The 14,070-nt window shown below is 37.6% G+C and overlaps 3 protein-coding genes and 2 long non-coding RNA genes across 5 annotated transcripts in view; 2 read left to right on the plus strand and 3 right to left on the minus strand.

Moving 5' to 3' along the window:
* The window catches only part of LOC109581607 (uncharacterized), an 11,167-nt gene extending 2,620 nt beyond the window's left edge, over positions 1–8,547 (minus strand). Inside the window, exon 1 of the mRNA XM_019995868.1 lies at positions 7,279–8,547. Within this exon, the coding sequence (XP_019851427.1) occupies positions 7,279–8,453 (1,175 nt within the window). The 5' untranslated portion in view covers positions 8,454–8,547. The remainder of the gene's footprint in view (positions 1–7,278) is intronic.
* Positions 1,192–1,703, minus strand: LOC109581610 (uncharacterized). Its single transcript, XR_002184696.1, has 2 exons — positions 1,664–1,703; positions 1,192–1,578 (listed from the first exon to the last, which is right to left on the minus strand). It is a non-coding gene; the product is annotated as an uncharacterized LOC109581610 (long non-coding RNA).
* Positions 4,995–5,358, plus strand: LOC109581609 (uncharacterized). Its single transcript, XR_002184695.1, has 2 exons — positions 4,995–5,086; positions 5,153–5,358. It is a non-coding gene; the product is annotated as an uncharacterized LOC109581609 (long non-coding RNA).
* A 36-nt stretch (positions 8,548–8,583) lies between the features above and the next one.
* LOC105312587 (uncharacterized) lies at positions 8,584–12,934 on the plus strand. The gene is made up of 12 exons (XM_019995872.1): positions 8,584–8,748; positions 8,807–8,906; positions 9,173–9,366; positions 9,479–9,532; positions 9,644–10,156; positions 10,321–10,482; positions 10,575–10,703; positions 10,889–10,965; positions 11,024–11,267; positions 11,321–11,400; positions 12,378–12,636; positions 12,733–12,934. Exons 1-12 carry the CDS (start codon positions 8,613–8,615, stop codon positions 12,825–12,827), a joined length of 2,043 nt encoding a protein of 680 aa, XP_019851431.1. The 5' UTR covers positions 8,584–8,612; the 3' UTR covers positions 12,828–12,934.
* A 47-nt stretch (positions 12,935–12,981) lies between these two features.
* Positions 12,982–14,044, minus strand: LOC109581613 (stress response protein NST1-like). The gene has a single exon (XM_019995876.1). The coding sequence runs from the start codon at positions 13,901–13,903 to the stop codon at positions 13,064–13,066; it is 840 nt and encodes a 279-aa protein (XP_019851435.1). The 5' UTR covers positions 13,904–14,044; the 3' UTR covers positions 12,982–13,063.
* Positions 14,045–14,070: the final 26 nt, after the last annotated feature.

Here is a 14,070-nt window from a genome sequence, read left to right on the forward strand (position 1 = left end):
AATTTCTTAATTTCAAGTGATTATGTGAACACTAAGTCCCTTTAAACAGGTGTTACCTCCTTTGTCCCATTACTCATTGTTACGTGTACCACTAGAGATCTGTTGGAAGGAGCTTGAGACTGTACAGTAGCAGAGGAGGTAGGACACGGTTGACCTTTGATTAATAATTGCAAAGTTCAATTGCATTCCATTGGTATCACGTGATGCAAAATAGCCAAATTCTTCCACTAGTACCACTTCTAACAATAATTTAGAGCATCAAGATAGAGTCAATGGGACTTTCATTAATTCGCTAGAAACTATGATAGGTGCAGTAATTTTTAACATCTTAAACTAGCGAAGATTGATTTATCTGATGAAGTAAAGAAGAGAATCAAAGTTAAGATGCACTGTCTCTTTCTCCTTCTTATATTCATGTCTATAATCAAAGAAGAAATATTCTCCATACAATGGTGATTTTAACAACTGTCGAGGGTCGTCATAGATCTCTCTAGTTTCTGCAGTAGTAGCTAGTTTTGTGATACAATCATCAGAAAGCTGCCATTTTTCATCACGTGATACCAATGGAATGCAATGGACCTTATGCACCGAAATGATTCTAATTAACGCGCCACCAAAGTGGTGGTAAAATGGCGGATTTTTGGAGGGAAAGACAGGCTAAACAATCTTCTCTTTTATCCATCCATTCTAGCTGTGGGAGCCACTTTGAGCTGTCCTTTTGTTTCAGTATACTTTATTTATCTCTTTTGTAAGCTCTTTGGTTGCTGTTTTGGCTTTTATAGCATTTTATCATAGGAATATTCTCAACCATGGGCCATTCCCGTTTTTCTAAATTTTGCTTTCAGGAGCCAGGGCGCTTGCCCCTCCATTGCTAGGAAGATAGAAGTGCATTCAGCTGAGTCCTATGACTAGTGTCTATCATCAGAGTTAGTCTCAGTCCATCAGAACCAGGTACGGTGGAATAACTCACTCAGTTGTCATGTTGCAGCTGGAGTGTGGATGATTATGACAATCTTTTCACTTCTTAAAACTATAGGACTGGTCTTTATTTACATGTAAGAAGCATTCCAAGGATCATAAGTGTGCTAGAATAGCTAAGCATCATGTAACTAGCTATTAATAGTAACGTCCAGTATGAAGTAAAACACTTTCATCGTTACATGATTTTTATGTTTTTATTCATGTTAAAAATTGATGTTAATAACAATAACTATCTTTGTTATCGTCGAGATGGTTTCAAATTATTGTGTATATACTGTTTATCATAAAGTATGTGTAAATGCATAAATAGTCGTCTATACAAATGCAATGTAGTGACCTAGTGATAACAACAATAATAGTTCTAGCAACAACACCCATTATGTTTTTTATAATTCAAAATAATAAATAAAACTGTTGGGAGAGGATACAAATGGTGAAGAGCCATGAACGAGTTCTGAATGTGATGATTCCTTTCTGCAAGTACTGGATAGCGACTGACAGATTTTAATGACATGAGATGTTCATACAGTACAATCAGTGAATTTAAAGATAAAGAATGAGTTCTTGCATGCCTCAACTATCTATAAAAGAGCCAACCTATAGTTTTAAGAAGTGAAAAGATAGTCATAATCATCCACACTCCAGCTGCAACATGACAACTGAGTGAGTTATTCCACCGTACCTGGTTCTGATGGACTGAGACTAACTCTGATGATAGACACTAGTCATAGGACTCAGCTGAATGCACTTCTATCTTCCTAGCAATGGAGGGGCAAGCGCCCTGGCTCCTGAAAGCAAAATTTAGAAAAACGGGAATGGCCCATGGTTGAGAATATTTCTATGATAAAATGCTATAAAAGCCAAAACAGCAACCAAAAAGCTTACAAAAGAGATAAATAAAGTATACTGAAACAAAAGGACAGCTCAAAGTGGCTCCCACAGCTAGAATGGATGGATAAAAGAGAAGATTGTTTAGCCTGTCTTTCCCTCCAAAAATCCGCCATTTTACCACCACTTTGGGTGCGCGTTAATTAGAATCATTTCGGTGCATAAGGTCCATTGAACTTTGCAATTATTGCTCAAAGGTCAACTGTGTCCTACCTCCTCTGATCTATGATAGATTCGAGCATAGATTAGACCACGCCCACGTAGTAGAAATAAGTTTCTTTTTTGTGAGGTCATTCAACCATTAGCCAAATATTAAAATCATAAAAGCAGCAAATATAAAAATAATAAAAGTAGCAAAATATGAAAGCAAAAAAATAAAAAAAGAACAGCTAACAAAAATATCAAAATGTAAAAAATCAGCTAGCAAAAGAAAGGTAACAAAGTACAAAAAGCTATGTTCCACCATATCATTTTATGTAAATTTCATATAAATTAACAGGAACATCTTCATCATTAGTGTTCTGGTCACAGCACACCCTCAGCTCAATATAATCAGTAGTGGTTGTGTTCAAGTTCCTGTAGAACCATGGTAAGTATGGTGATGAACAACAATCGGTTTCTATGGGTACACAGTCCTTACCATCCCAGAGTGGGTCAGCACTTCCACCTTCACAATAATAATCTTTTCCAACAAATGAAGGAACTTGCTGCAAACTACCTGGAGAACATGGACAATTGAATTTACCACCTAAAGTAATGGCTGTTGCACCTAATGCAGCAAAAGTCCAGACATGTTGACGAGGGGATCCGTGTGTAATACTCACACCATCAACATAAAAAGAATCAATATTATTGTGTTGAGGGTCACTATTGTAAAAAGCATCAGGAGTATTTTTTGCATATCCCTCTACTCTACCACAAATCTGTGAGTAACTGATACCATTAGTAAAGAACTTGGCTGATGTACAACTACCACCATGAGAACCAGGTCTTATACAGAATTTTTTTTCACCAATTTGATGAGAGTTAAACCCAGTGGGACAATTCTGTGTAGCGTCAGACATATCCAGATATGCTACTCTTGTCCATCCTCCTCCTGAATCACAGAGCTCATCCATGTTACAGTAAACAGTTTGACAATTGATATAATAGTAGCCTGTTTGACTGTCGGGATGTAACCTCTTAATGTCATCACAAGATATTGGTTGCAAAGATGATAATAGTGTAGTTTGATTATGCAGTTCATGAGCTACTCCTAATATGTCATCAACAACTTTATTTGTCGATTTACTGATATTTCCAATGTTACGTAAACCCTCAGTTATGTTCACTAGTGCATTACTTGAATTTTTAGTTGCCTCCAAGATCTGCTGCATGCTGGTGCTGCTACCACTAGAACTGTATTCCAACAAATCATTAACTTTTCGTGCAGTGTTTTCAGTGATGCTTGAAATATGATCAATTGCATTCTTTAATTGGAGAGCTAGTTGGTCAATTTGCTTCACGAGGGCCACACTAGTGTCAATTTTCACGAGGGCCACACTAGTGTCAATTTTCAACTGCTCAACTTGTTTGCTTTGTTTCTTGAGAGTCATACTTATGTCATTGCTTTGTTTCTCGAGAGCCATACTTATCTCCTTAACTTTTGTTTGAAAGACAGTGTTAATCTTAACAAGATCAGCAGATAGGTCATGTATGTCACCACCTACTCTGATTATGCCAACCAATAAAGCAATGAGTACAGCCAATATTCCTATTGCTATGCTAATTTTACCCAGAGATGGAGTAGATCCAGGTCTATCATTAGGGTGTTCATCATCTTGAGCAAAGACAGGCCTCTGGTGAGCCTGTTGTGCCCGAGGTTGTGTCTGGCCCATTCTAACTTCCATCATGCATCATAGTCTAGTCGGAATTTTTTATTGGACCACGCCCGTGTAAGAAAGGCGTTAATAACGACGCACTGTCGCCCACGTCAAAGCATAGAAAGCCTCAAAGGTGGAGAAAAGCAGCAAAAACCAGGTACACAGCCAAGAGTTACAGGAGATTGCATAATCCTTGCAACAAGAGTTTTAGTTCGTTTATTTTGTTAAGTGGGTGATTTATTATTGAGGATAGCAACTAAGTAGCTGTTACTGCCTTTGCCTTATATAAGGAAGGTAAGGCAGATTTCCAATTTTACTCTTGTTGCAAAGATAGTGCAATCTCCTATAGCATGTATGATTTTTTTAAATAATAAATAGCATAGCTAATTGTAATATAAATTAATAAGTAATAAAGAATAAAGAGGTGGTCATAGGTCATTATCTATTTTATACTTAAGGTATGAGAGGGAGAGAGTGAGTTTCAGAGTGGAGGGTAAATGATTCCATTGGTTGATTACAGAGGGATAAAATGAATTTTGGTAGGTAGAAGTTTTACAGGTGATTGGAGATAAGTTGCCTTTGTTGTTAGATCTTAAGTGGTAATTTGAGGGAACTTTAGCTAGAAGAGGGTGAAATGGAGTGAAATAGAGGCCTTCCTTGACTTTAAATAGAAGTATCATTTTAAATTTAAACCGGCGACGTGATAGTGAATGAATGTTAGACTGTAGAAGTAGTTGTTGATATGGGACTGTCCAGGATTTGAGAGCCAGTTTTAGGCCAAAGTGCTGAACGGCCTCAAGTCTTGATGACAATGATACAAGACACTGCCCAAAATCAATGAATCAAGCCTGATTACAGTATTGATACAGTCTGACAGGTATCATTGCTGAATCATGCATGCTGCTGTGGCTGAACCAGTATGGATTCCAGCATGATTGAGGCTGATAGATCAAGCTAGGCTCATTGTCATACTCGACTATCTATGCTATACTGGTATATATTCACTGAGGAATTGTATCTCATAACTAGGTGATAATTTTAAGTCATAACTTGACAATTATTTGTCAGAAACAGCTCAAACTTTCTACATAGCATAAGAATATCAATAGACAATATGTATCAGAAAATGTGATAAAAATTGGGGTCATTTTGGAGCAATTTTTTGAAAAAACTATGGGTTATTATAGCCTTGGGTATTTTTCAGAAATTGGCATATTTCAGTGAAGTTGGAATCAGCTCAAACTTTCTACACACCATAAGGACATCAATGTGCATCAGATAATGTAATAAAAATTGGGAGTGATTTGAAGAAAAACAGAATCCAAACACTCCAAAGAGAGAACACTGAATTACAAGTAATATCATTTTAGCTTGAACTGAGTTTTAACATTTACATCTTTTCTTTCTCATGCATACTACAGTCAGAGAACCAGTCACTAAAGAAGCAGGTATCATCACAATCACACAAACCAAAAACAAAGCCACCTACTCTCCCCCCTCATCCCTCCTGACACTCACTCAGACTGCCTTACTAACATGCATTCACATTCAATGCTGGCCATAATTTAGTTATTATTATTATTATTTATTTTATTTTTTTACCTTGGGAGATAAATTATTAACAATACTTTTTATTGCTAGTGATATTAATATTTTTTTTTTATTTAAAAGTGATCCCTTTGATATTAGATACTGATCCATTGAAATTCCTTCCACATTTTAATTTATGATTATTTTTTTAAAAGAAACTGGACCCCAAATAATTTGCTATTTAAACACAATACTAGTAATGACAAAGTAGAAAAAATGGACTAATATCTATTGTCATTTTATGTAAATTTCATATAAACCAACAGGAACATCTTCATCATTAGTGTTCTGGTCACAGCACACCCTCAACTCAATATAATCAGTAGTGGCTGTGTTCAAGTTCCTATAGAACCATGGTAAGTATGGTGATGAACAGCAATCGGTTTCTATGGGTAAACAGTCCTTACCATCCCAAAGTGGATCAGCACTTCCCCCTTCACAATAATAATTGTTTCCGATAAATGAAGGAACTTGTTGTATGCTACCAGGAGAACATGGACAATTGTATGCACCTCCAGCAACAATACTTGTTTGTATTGTTGCAACAAAAGTCCAGACGTGTTGACGAGGGGATCCATGTGTAACACTCACACCATCAACGTAATAAGTATTAATACCTTTGGATGCATGACCATTGAAAAGAGCATCAGGGCTAGTTTTTGCATATCCTTCTACTCTACCACAAATCTGTGAATAACTGATACCATTAGTAAAAAATTTGGCTGATGTGCAACTACCGCCATTAGAACCAGGTCTTCCACAGACTCTTTTTCCACCAATTTGATATGAGCTAAACCCAGTGGGACAGTTTTGTGTAGCATCAGACATATCCAGATATGCTACTCTTGTCCATCCTCCTCCTGAACCACAGAGCTGGTCCATATTACAGTACATAGTTTGGTAATTGGCATAATAACCAGTTGTGCTGTTGGGATGTAACCTCTTAATGTCTTTACAAGATATTGGTTGCAAAGATGATAATAGTGTAGTTTGATTTTGCAGTTCATGAGCTGCTCCTAATATGTCATTAACAACTTTGTTAGTGGATTTACTGATATTTCCAATGTTACATAAACCCTCAGTTATGTTCACTAGTGTATTAGCTGAATCTTTAGTTGCCTTCAAAATCTGCATGGTGGCGCTGTTACCACTGGAACTGTATTTCAATATATCGTTAACTTTTAGTGCAGTGTTTTCAGTGATGCTTGAAATATGATCAATAGCACTTTTCAATTGGAGAGTGAGTTGGTCAATTTGCTTGCTTTGTTTCTCGAGAGCCATACTCATCTCATTAACTTTTGTTTGTAAGAGAGTGTTATTCTTAACAAGCTCAACAGATAGGGCATGTATGTCACCACCTCCTCTGGTTATGCCAACCAATAAAACAATGAGTACAGCTAATACTCCTATTGCTATGCTAATTTTACCCAGAGGTGGAGTACATCTTGATCTATCATTAAGGTGTTCATCGTCTTGAGCAAAGATAGACTCCTGTGTGGGATTCCGGAGTGTGTCAGACCCCTCGGTCTGGCCATAGATCTGGCCCTTTTTAGCTTCCATAACCAAAATATCCCACGCCCACGTAACAAAAGGCGTTAATGACGCCCACGTAGTAGATTGGTATAAAAAAAGTTTTTTTTGTGAGGTCATTCAACCACTAGCCAAATATAAAAAATCATAAAAGCAGCAAAATATAAAATAATAATAAAAGCAAAAAATATAAAAAATAAAAGCAGCAAATAAAAAAATGAACAGCTGGAAAAAATATTAAAAATATAAAATCAGCTTGCAAAAGAAAGGTAGCGGAAGTATAAAATCCCATTTTTAAAAGCAGCTTAGCTTCTATTGTTATTTTACGTAAATTTCATATAAACTAACAGGAACATCTTCATCAGCAGTAGACTGGTCACAGCACACCCTCAGCTCAATATAATCAGTAGTGCTAGTATTGTACTGCCTGTAGAACCATGGTAAGTATGGTGATGAACAGCAATCAGTTTCTATGGGTAAACAGTCCTTACCATCCCAGAGTGGATCAGCACTTCCACCTTCACAATAATAATTTTTTCCAACAAATGAAGGAACTTTTTGTGTGTTACCAGGAGAACAAGGACAATTGTACACACCTCCAGCAACTATTTCTGTTTGTGCTGTTGCAATAAAAGTCCAGACATGCTGACGAGGGGATCCATGTGTAATGCTGACACCATCAACGTAAGAAGCATCAATATTGTTGCGATCAGTTAAGTAATGGAAAAAAGCATCAGGACTAGCTTTTGCATATCCCTCTACTCTACCACAAATCTGTGAATAACTGATACCATTAGTAAAGAACTTAGCTGATGTACAGCTACTACCATCAGACTCGGGTCTTCCACAGTATCTCTTCCCTCCTATAGTGTACAGTCTAAACCCAGTGGGACAGTTATGTGTAGCATTAGACATATCCAGATATGCTACTCTTGTCCATCCTCCTTCTGAACCACAGAGCTCATCCATGTTACAATATATGGTTTGGTAACCGAGATCATAATAACCGGTTGTGCTGCTGGGAAGCAATCTCTTAATGTCTTCACAAGATTTCACCTCCAAAGATGATGACCGCCTTTGTAGTTCAGTAGCTATTGCTGATATGTCATCAACAACTTTATTAGTGGAATTACTGATATTTTTAATGTTACCAGTCATGTTCTTGAGTGTTTTAGCTAAATCTTTCGTTGTCTTCAAGATCTGCAAATTGGTGCTGTTATCACTGGAGCAGCATTCCAGTAAATCATCAACTTTTACTTCAGTGTTTTCAGTGACATTGAAAATACGATCAATTGCATTCTTCAATTGGAGAGTTAATTTGCCAATTTGATCGCTTTGTTTCTCGAGAGCCGTACTAGTGTCAATCTTTAGTTGCTCAACTTGCTTGCTTTGTTTCTCGAGAGCCATACTTACCTTGTTAAGCTTTGCTTGCAAGAGAGTGCTATTCTTAACAAGCTCACCAGATAGGCCATGCATGTCACCACCTCCTCTGATTATCCCAGCCAGTAAAGCAATGAGCACAGCCAATATTCCTATTGTTACATAAAGAGAACATTTTCTGAGCTTGTAGTCAAGGTTTTTGTCCCCTTCAGCTTGCATCATTTATTTATAACAAAGAGCCGCCCTTTAAGGAGTTTAGATACAGTCTAGCTGACACCTCTTTGCACAGTTTGCAGTATCTATGCTCAGACTTGAAAAAGACGCAATAGCGCTATGGACCACGCCTGTAACAAAAGGCGTTAACGTGGCCCACGCAGAATTATGGCTACAGCAAAGAAGGAGATATTTGTTAGCTATGGAAGGGAAGAAGAAGTACAGGCATTTGTGATCCAGTTAAAACATGACCTGGAAAAGAATGGATTTACTGTATGGTTAGATATGGAAGACATTACAGCAGGTAAGAGCGTTTTAAGCTCTAATGCTGACTCACTGTTACACTGACCCTCTCTTTACAGGTAGTGATTGGCATGCAGCTATTGGTTCTGGCCTGCATCACTGTAAAGCTCTTATAGCCGTCATAACTAAGAAATACATACTCTCTCGCTACTGTACAAGGTTGTTTAGACACACACGTAATCTCTTTATTGAAGTTAATTGGCATAACCAAAAGTAGAGTACATTATGCCCTATTGGACAGTCAAATTCGTTACTGTAATATTATGAGTGATTGACTTTATTGTGTGATGATTTAGTTGACCCAATAGCCTGTGGTTTAATATCTACTCTCGGCAGAGCTGAGAATTATGATTTGTCATTGCTCTAAACTAGCACTATAATCTTGTATTTGTGACATACCCTACTTTCTCTCTCTCCCTGTACAGTGAGCTGTATACAGCTGAAGGTGATTCAAAGGCCCTTTTTCCAGTCATTTATGAGGACGTGAGGTTTGAAGACTCAGAGAAATCAATGGGCGTCAAGTATGTGATCGGTGGAATCAACTGGTTATTCTTTAGACCCAATGTTGATGATTACGCTACTTCACTGCTTAACCTTATACAAGGACTAAAGAAACAAGGTTAGAATAAAAGTGACATGTGCATTAATTCTAATCTACTGGTAATTGTATTTTTATGTATTAACATATCTATTTTATTTATCAGCATATAATTATATTTATTTTTATTTAGGTTTAGGCAGTGAAGTTGAAGGAACAGACTCTGAATCACAACTCATTGGACAAAGTATGATAACTATTTTAACACCTTTGAACTCACATGTACACTGTACATCTCTTCTTTTCCCATTTCTTTTTCTCTCTATTCTGTATGTACATTAATTTTTTTCTCTTTTAGTGGAGCAACTATCTGTTGGTGGTAACACTCCACCAAAACCATCAGCTCCTCCTGTAGCTGTAGCACCTGTAACGACACCTCCCCATCCTTCCCTTACACATTTTTACCCTCACCAACCTCATGCTTATACTTCCCTACCTCGTCAGCCCTACACATCTCCTTACAGTCAACCATATGGCTCACCATATCACCCCTCACCTCCTCATCCACCCTATCCTCCTTCTTATTCTGTACCTGCACCAGGTTATCAACCTTCTCCTGGTACCTACCCTCCTCCCACTGGGTATCCTCCTACTACAGGACCCTACCCCCCGGCCAGTGGCCCATACCCTCCTACCAGTGGTCCATACCCTCCTACCAGTGGTCCATATCCTCCTACTAGTTACCCTCCTACTAGTTACCCTCCTCCTACTAGTGGACCGTATCCTTGTACAGGGTATCCTCAACCTCCAATGGGTACTTACCCTCCAGCTGCTCCTCCATCATACACTGATATATATCCTCATCATGGAGGTAATACAAGTGTCTAGCATTAGCATAAAACCCACAATGATATTATAGCATGCACACTGTTTAAAACTGATTAATAAACTGTTATAATAGGTTGAGGCTCCCTCGTGTATTGTATAAAAGTCATTTTAAACAATGTTTATAATAGTGATTATTATTATTTATAGGTCATCCTGTTCCTCATCCTCTTCCTCCTCCTGGTGGTGCTCAAGCTATGCCCTTTCCTGTGAAGCCCCCAGTTCGTAAGCTTGAGGTTAACATGAAACTTGAGGCATTGGACAGGAGGTTCCCCTATTACGTGTGTGTGGCAACCATCATACAAAAGAGAGGTAAGAAGAGAAGTATCGAATATTATTATTACTTATATGTTGTTGTTGTTGTTGTTGTTGTTATTGTTATTGTTATTATATTTGTTTATTAGGGAATGAGGTTAAGATACATTTTGATGGCTGGACTGATGCTTATGATTACTGGTGTCCAACTGATGCCATTGAGTTGCATCCAGTGGGCTGGTGTGAGAAAAATAACTGGGAGCTACAGAAACCCAGAGGTACATACATGTATATAGCACCATACATGTACATGTATGTCATTTACATGTACCTAGACTACCTACATTGTATTATCTCTCCATGTTTATTTTATTACTTGAATCTTTTGTGTTCTTTCACCTTTCCTCTTCTCTTTCAATCAATTTTCTCTTAACCATGTCTCTTTCTTCCTTTTTGTCTCAAGGCATGCCGTGGACTAATTGGAATAAATACATTACTGATACACAAGCAGAACCAGCTGATGATCCAATCTTTAATGAGGTATGTAAATACAAGATCACATGCAGTCACATGACTGTCATGTGACCTCCCTTACAGGGTTCAAAAAGCAGGCACTGGTAGTTTACTGTTTCGTGTTGGAATGAGACTAGAGGCTAAGGACCGTATGAACCCAGAGCTCATCTGTGTTGCCACTGTGAAATCAATAAAACCAAATGGGGACTTGTTGATTCATTTTGATGGATGGAGTGACGGCTATGACTACTGGTGTAAGCCAGATTCAACTGATATCCACCCAGCAATGTGGTGTAACAAGCATAACAAGAAGGTCACTCCTCCTAAAGGTAGCTTACTGTGGTGGTATACGAGTGTGGTTTATTTGTTGTCTTTTTTAAAGGTCACATTGGGAATTTCTTGTGGAATACTTATTTACATGATCCAGATATTAATCCTGCCCCAGCTCATATATTCACTGAGGTAAAGCTAAAGTTAGTTGGGATATTGTATCTCATAACTAGAGCATGATAATTTTAAGTCATAACTTGAAAATTATTTGTCAGAAACAGCTCAAACTTTCTACATAGCATAAGGAAATCAATATGTATCAGAAAATGTAATAAAAATTGGGGGTGATTTTGGAGCCATTTTTTGGAAAAAAACCATAGCCTTGGGTGTTTTTTAGAAAATGGCATATTTTTTAAAAAGCCATGACTCGAAAAATTGAAGTCGGAATCAGTTCAAACTTTCTACATAGCATAAGGTCAATACGTATCAAAAAATGTAATAAAAATTGGGGGTGATTTTGGAGCCATTTTTTCGGAAAAAACTATGGGCTATATATAGCCTTGGGTATTTTTCAGAAAATGGTGTATTTTTAAAATGGCCATAACTTGAAAAATTGAAGTCGGAATTGGCTCAAACTTTCTACATAGCATAAGGACATCAATATGTATCAGAAAATGTAATAAAAATTGGGGGTGATTTCGGAGCCATTTTTTGGAAAAAACCATGTGCTATAGCCTTGGGTATTTTTCAGAAAATGGCATATTTTTTAAAATGGCCACAACTTGAAAAATTGAAGTCGGAATCAGCTCAAACTTTTTACACAGCATAAGGACATCAATATGTATCAGAAAATGTAATAAAAATGGGGGAGTGATTTCGGAGCCATTTTTCGGAAAAAACCATGGGCTATAGCCTTGGGTATTTTCAGAAATTGGCATATTGAAAATAGCCATAACTATAAAAATTGAAGTTGAAATCAGCTTAAACTTTCTGCATAGCATAAAGACATCAATATGTATCAGAAAATGTGATAAAAATTGAGGGTAATTTTTGAACCAATTTTTTTAACCATGGGCTATCAGCCTTGGAAATTGGCATAATAATCTAAAAAATACCGTGAAATTATTACTTCAGTGTTCTGATCTATTTTTCATTTCTGTTCAATATAGTTGCAGCTGGGTGTTGCCCCATCAGGTAATAGGAACCAGTTAAGATTATTCCGAGTTGGTATGAGACTGGAAGCTAAAGACAGAGCCAATCCTGCCCTCATCTGTGTCGCTACAATAACTGATATTAACAATAATAAATTACTCATTCATTTTGATGGCTGGTCAAACCGGTATGACTACTGGTGTGATCCGGATACAGTTGATATTCACCCAATAGGCTGGTGTGCTAGTAAAGGAATACACCTTCAACCACCTCATGGTAAGATATTAATAAGTAATAATAATAATAATTACTGTAGTATTACAAGAAGCTTTCACTACAACTATGAACTCTGTTATTTTGGTTTCTCTATAGGTCGGCATGGTCGGTTTACTTGGGAAGTGTATCTGCAGGAGGTTGGAGCAGAGAGAGTGCCAGATGAGGCCTTCACACCAGCTCAAAGACAATAATAATTATTGTTAGCAGTTTACAATGTCTCTTTAGGTACATATTTTCATTACACACAAATATTTTTAACACTGACAGTACCTGTTGTTACTATTATTAGCATTAATTTTATTCCTTTGATTTTTATTTTGTGATTGACTTTAGTTGAATTCAAAATTAATTTTTAAAAACAACATTTATTTACCACAAAAACAATAGCAGTATTAAAAAATTCTGTTTTACAACAGACATTCACAACTTAGTATGCCTTGTGAGCGTTGTCGCATGGAGCAGTGTTTACTCTCCTGTGCAGTTTAGTCCAATTTTCATTCACACCAAATGCCAATGGATCGTCAGGGGCATTTTCTGTTGCATAACTACTCATGATATCGTCAGAGCTGAGTGTGCTCGTGGTACTCTGATCATCTTCTGGAGCATCACGGAAATGCTTGATCACAGCAATTGCTGCTTGTGGATTCTTTGTCTTGCTTACTTTCTCAAGTGCTTTATTCATTTCTTTCTTTATGTTGACAGATGCCTCTGCTTTAGCTTTAGCAGCTTCTGCCTGAGCCGTTAGTGCTTCTTGAGTTTTGGCTTCAGTATTTAATTGTGCTATCTCAACTGCCTTTTGTTCTTCAATTTTGAGCTTCTCCAGATCAAATTCATTTTGAAGCTTAATTTTTTGCATTTCACTCTCTCTAGTTTTTTCATTTTCTCTTGCTTCACTTTCCAGTTTGAGCTTCAGTTGTCTTTCTTCACTTTCCAGTTTGAGCTTCAGTTGTCTTTCTTCACTTTCCAGTTTAAGCCTCTGTTGCCTCTCTTCACTTTCCTGTCTGACCCGTTCGGCCTTCAATAAGTCCTGCTCCTGTTTCAAAGCTGCCACTTCCCTCTGCAGCGCCGAAATTCCTGCTGCATTTTCTTCGATGCAAATGGCATGTATCTTATCGTTGTTTCTTGCTACTTGTACTTCGCAGGCCATATCCTGCACTTCTTCTTGCTGTCTTGCCAATGTCCTGCAGCTTCGACAGTAGAATGGCGCCTGTCCCCTTTGTTGGACTTTAGCTTGGCTGCCGCATTTGGTGCAAACTAATGTCGGCATGATGATGATGATGATCTAGGTCTATGTATTGTAGATCTAGTCTTGTTTCCCTGCTATCTTCTTTTTCCTGCTATCTTCTTTTCCCGGCCAGTACACACAGAAGAGCTCTATTGTTTTTAAGCGAGGATCAGGGGACACCCCTAAAACTTCCCCTAGCTAGCCGTCTA

This window comes from Amphimedon queenslandica, unplaced genomic scaffold, assembly GCF_000090795.2.
Source record: "Amphimedon queenslandica unplaced genomic scaffold, v1.1 AMPQUscaffold_13429, whole genome shotgun sequence".
Classification (NCBI taxonomy): Eukaryota; Metazoa; Porifera; class Demospongiae; order Haplosclerida; family Niphatidae; genus Amphimedon; species Amphimedon queenslandica.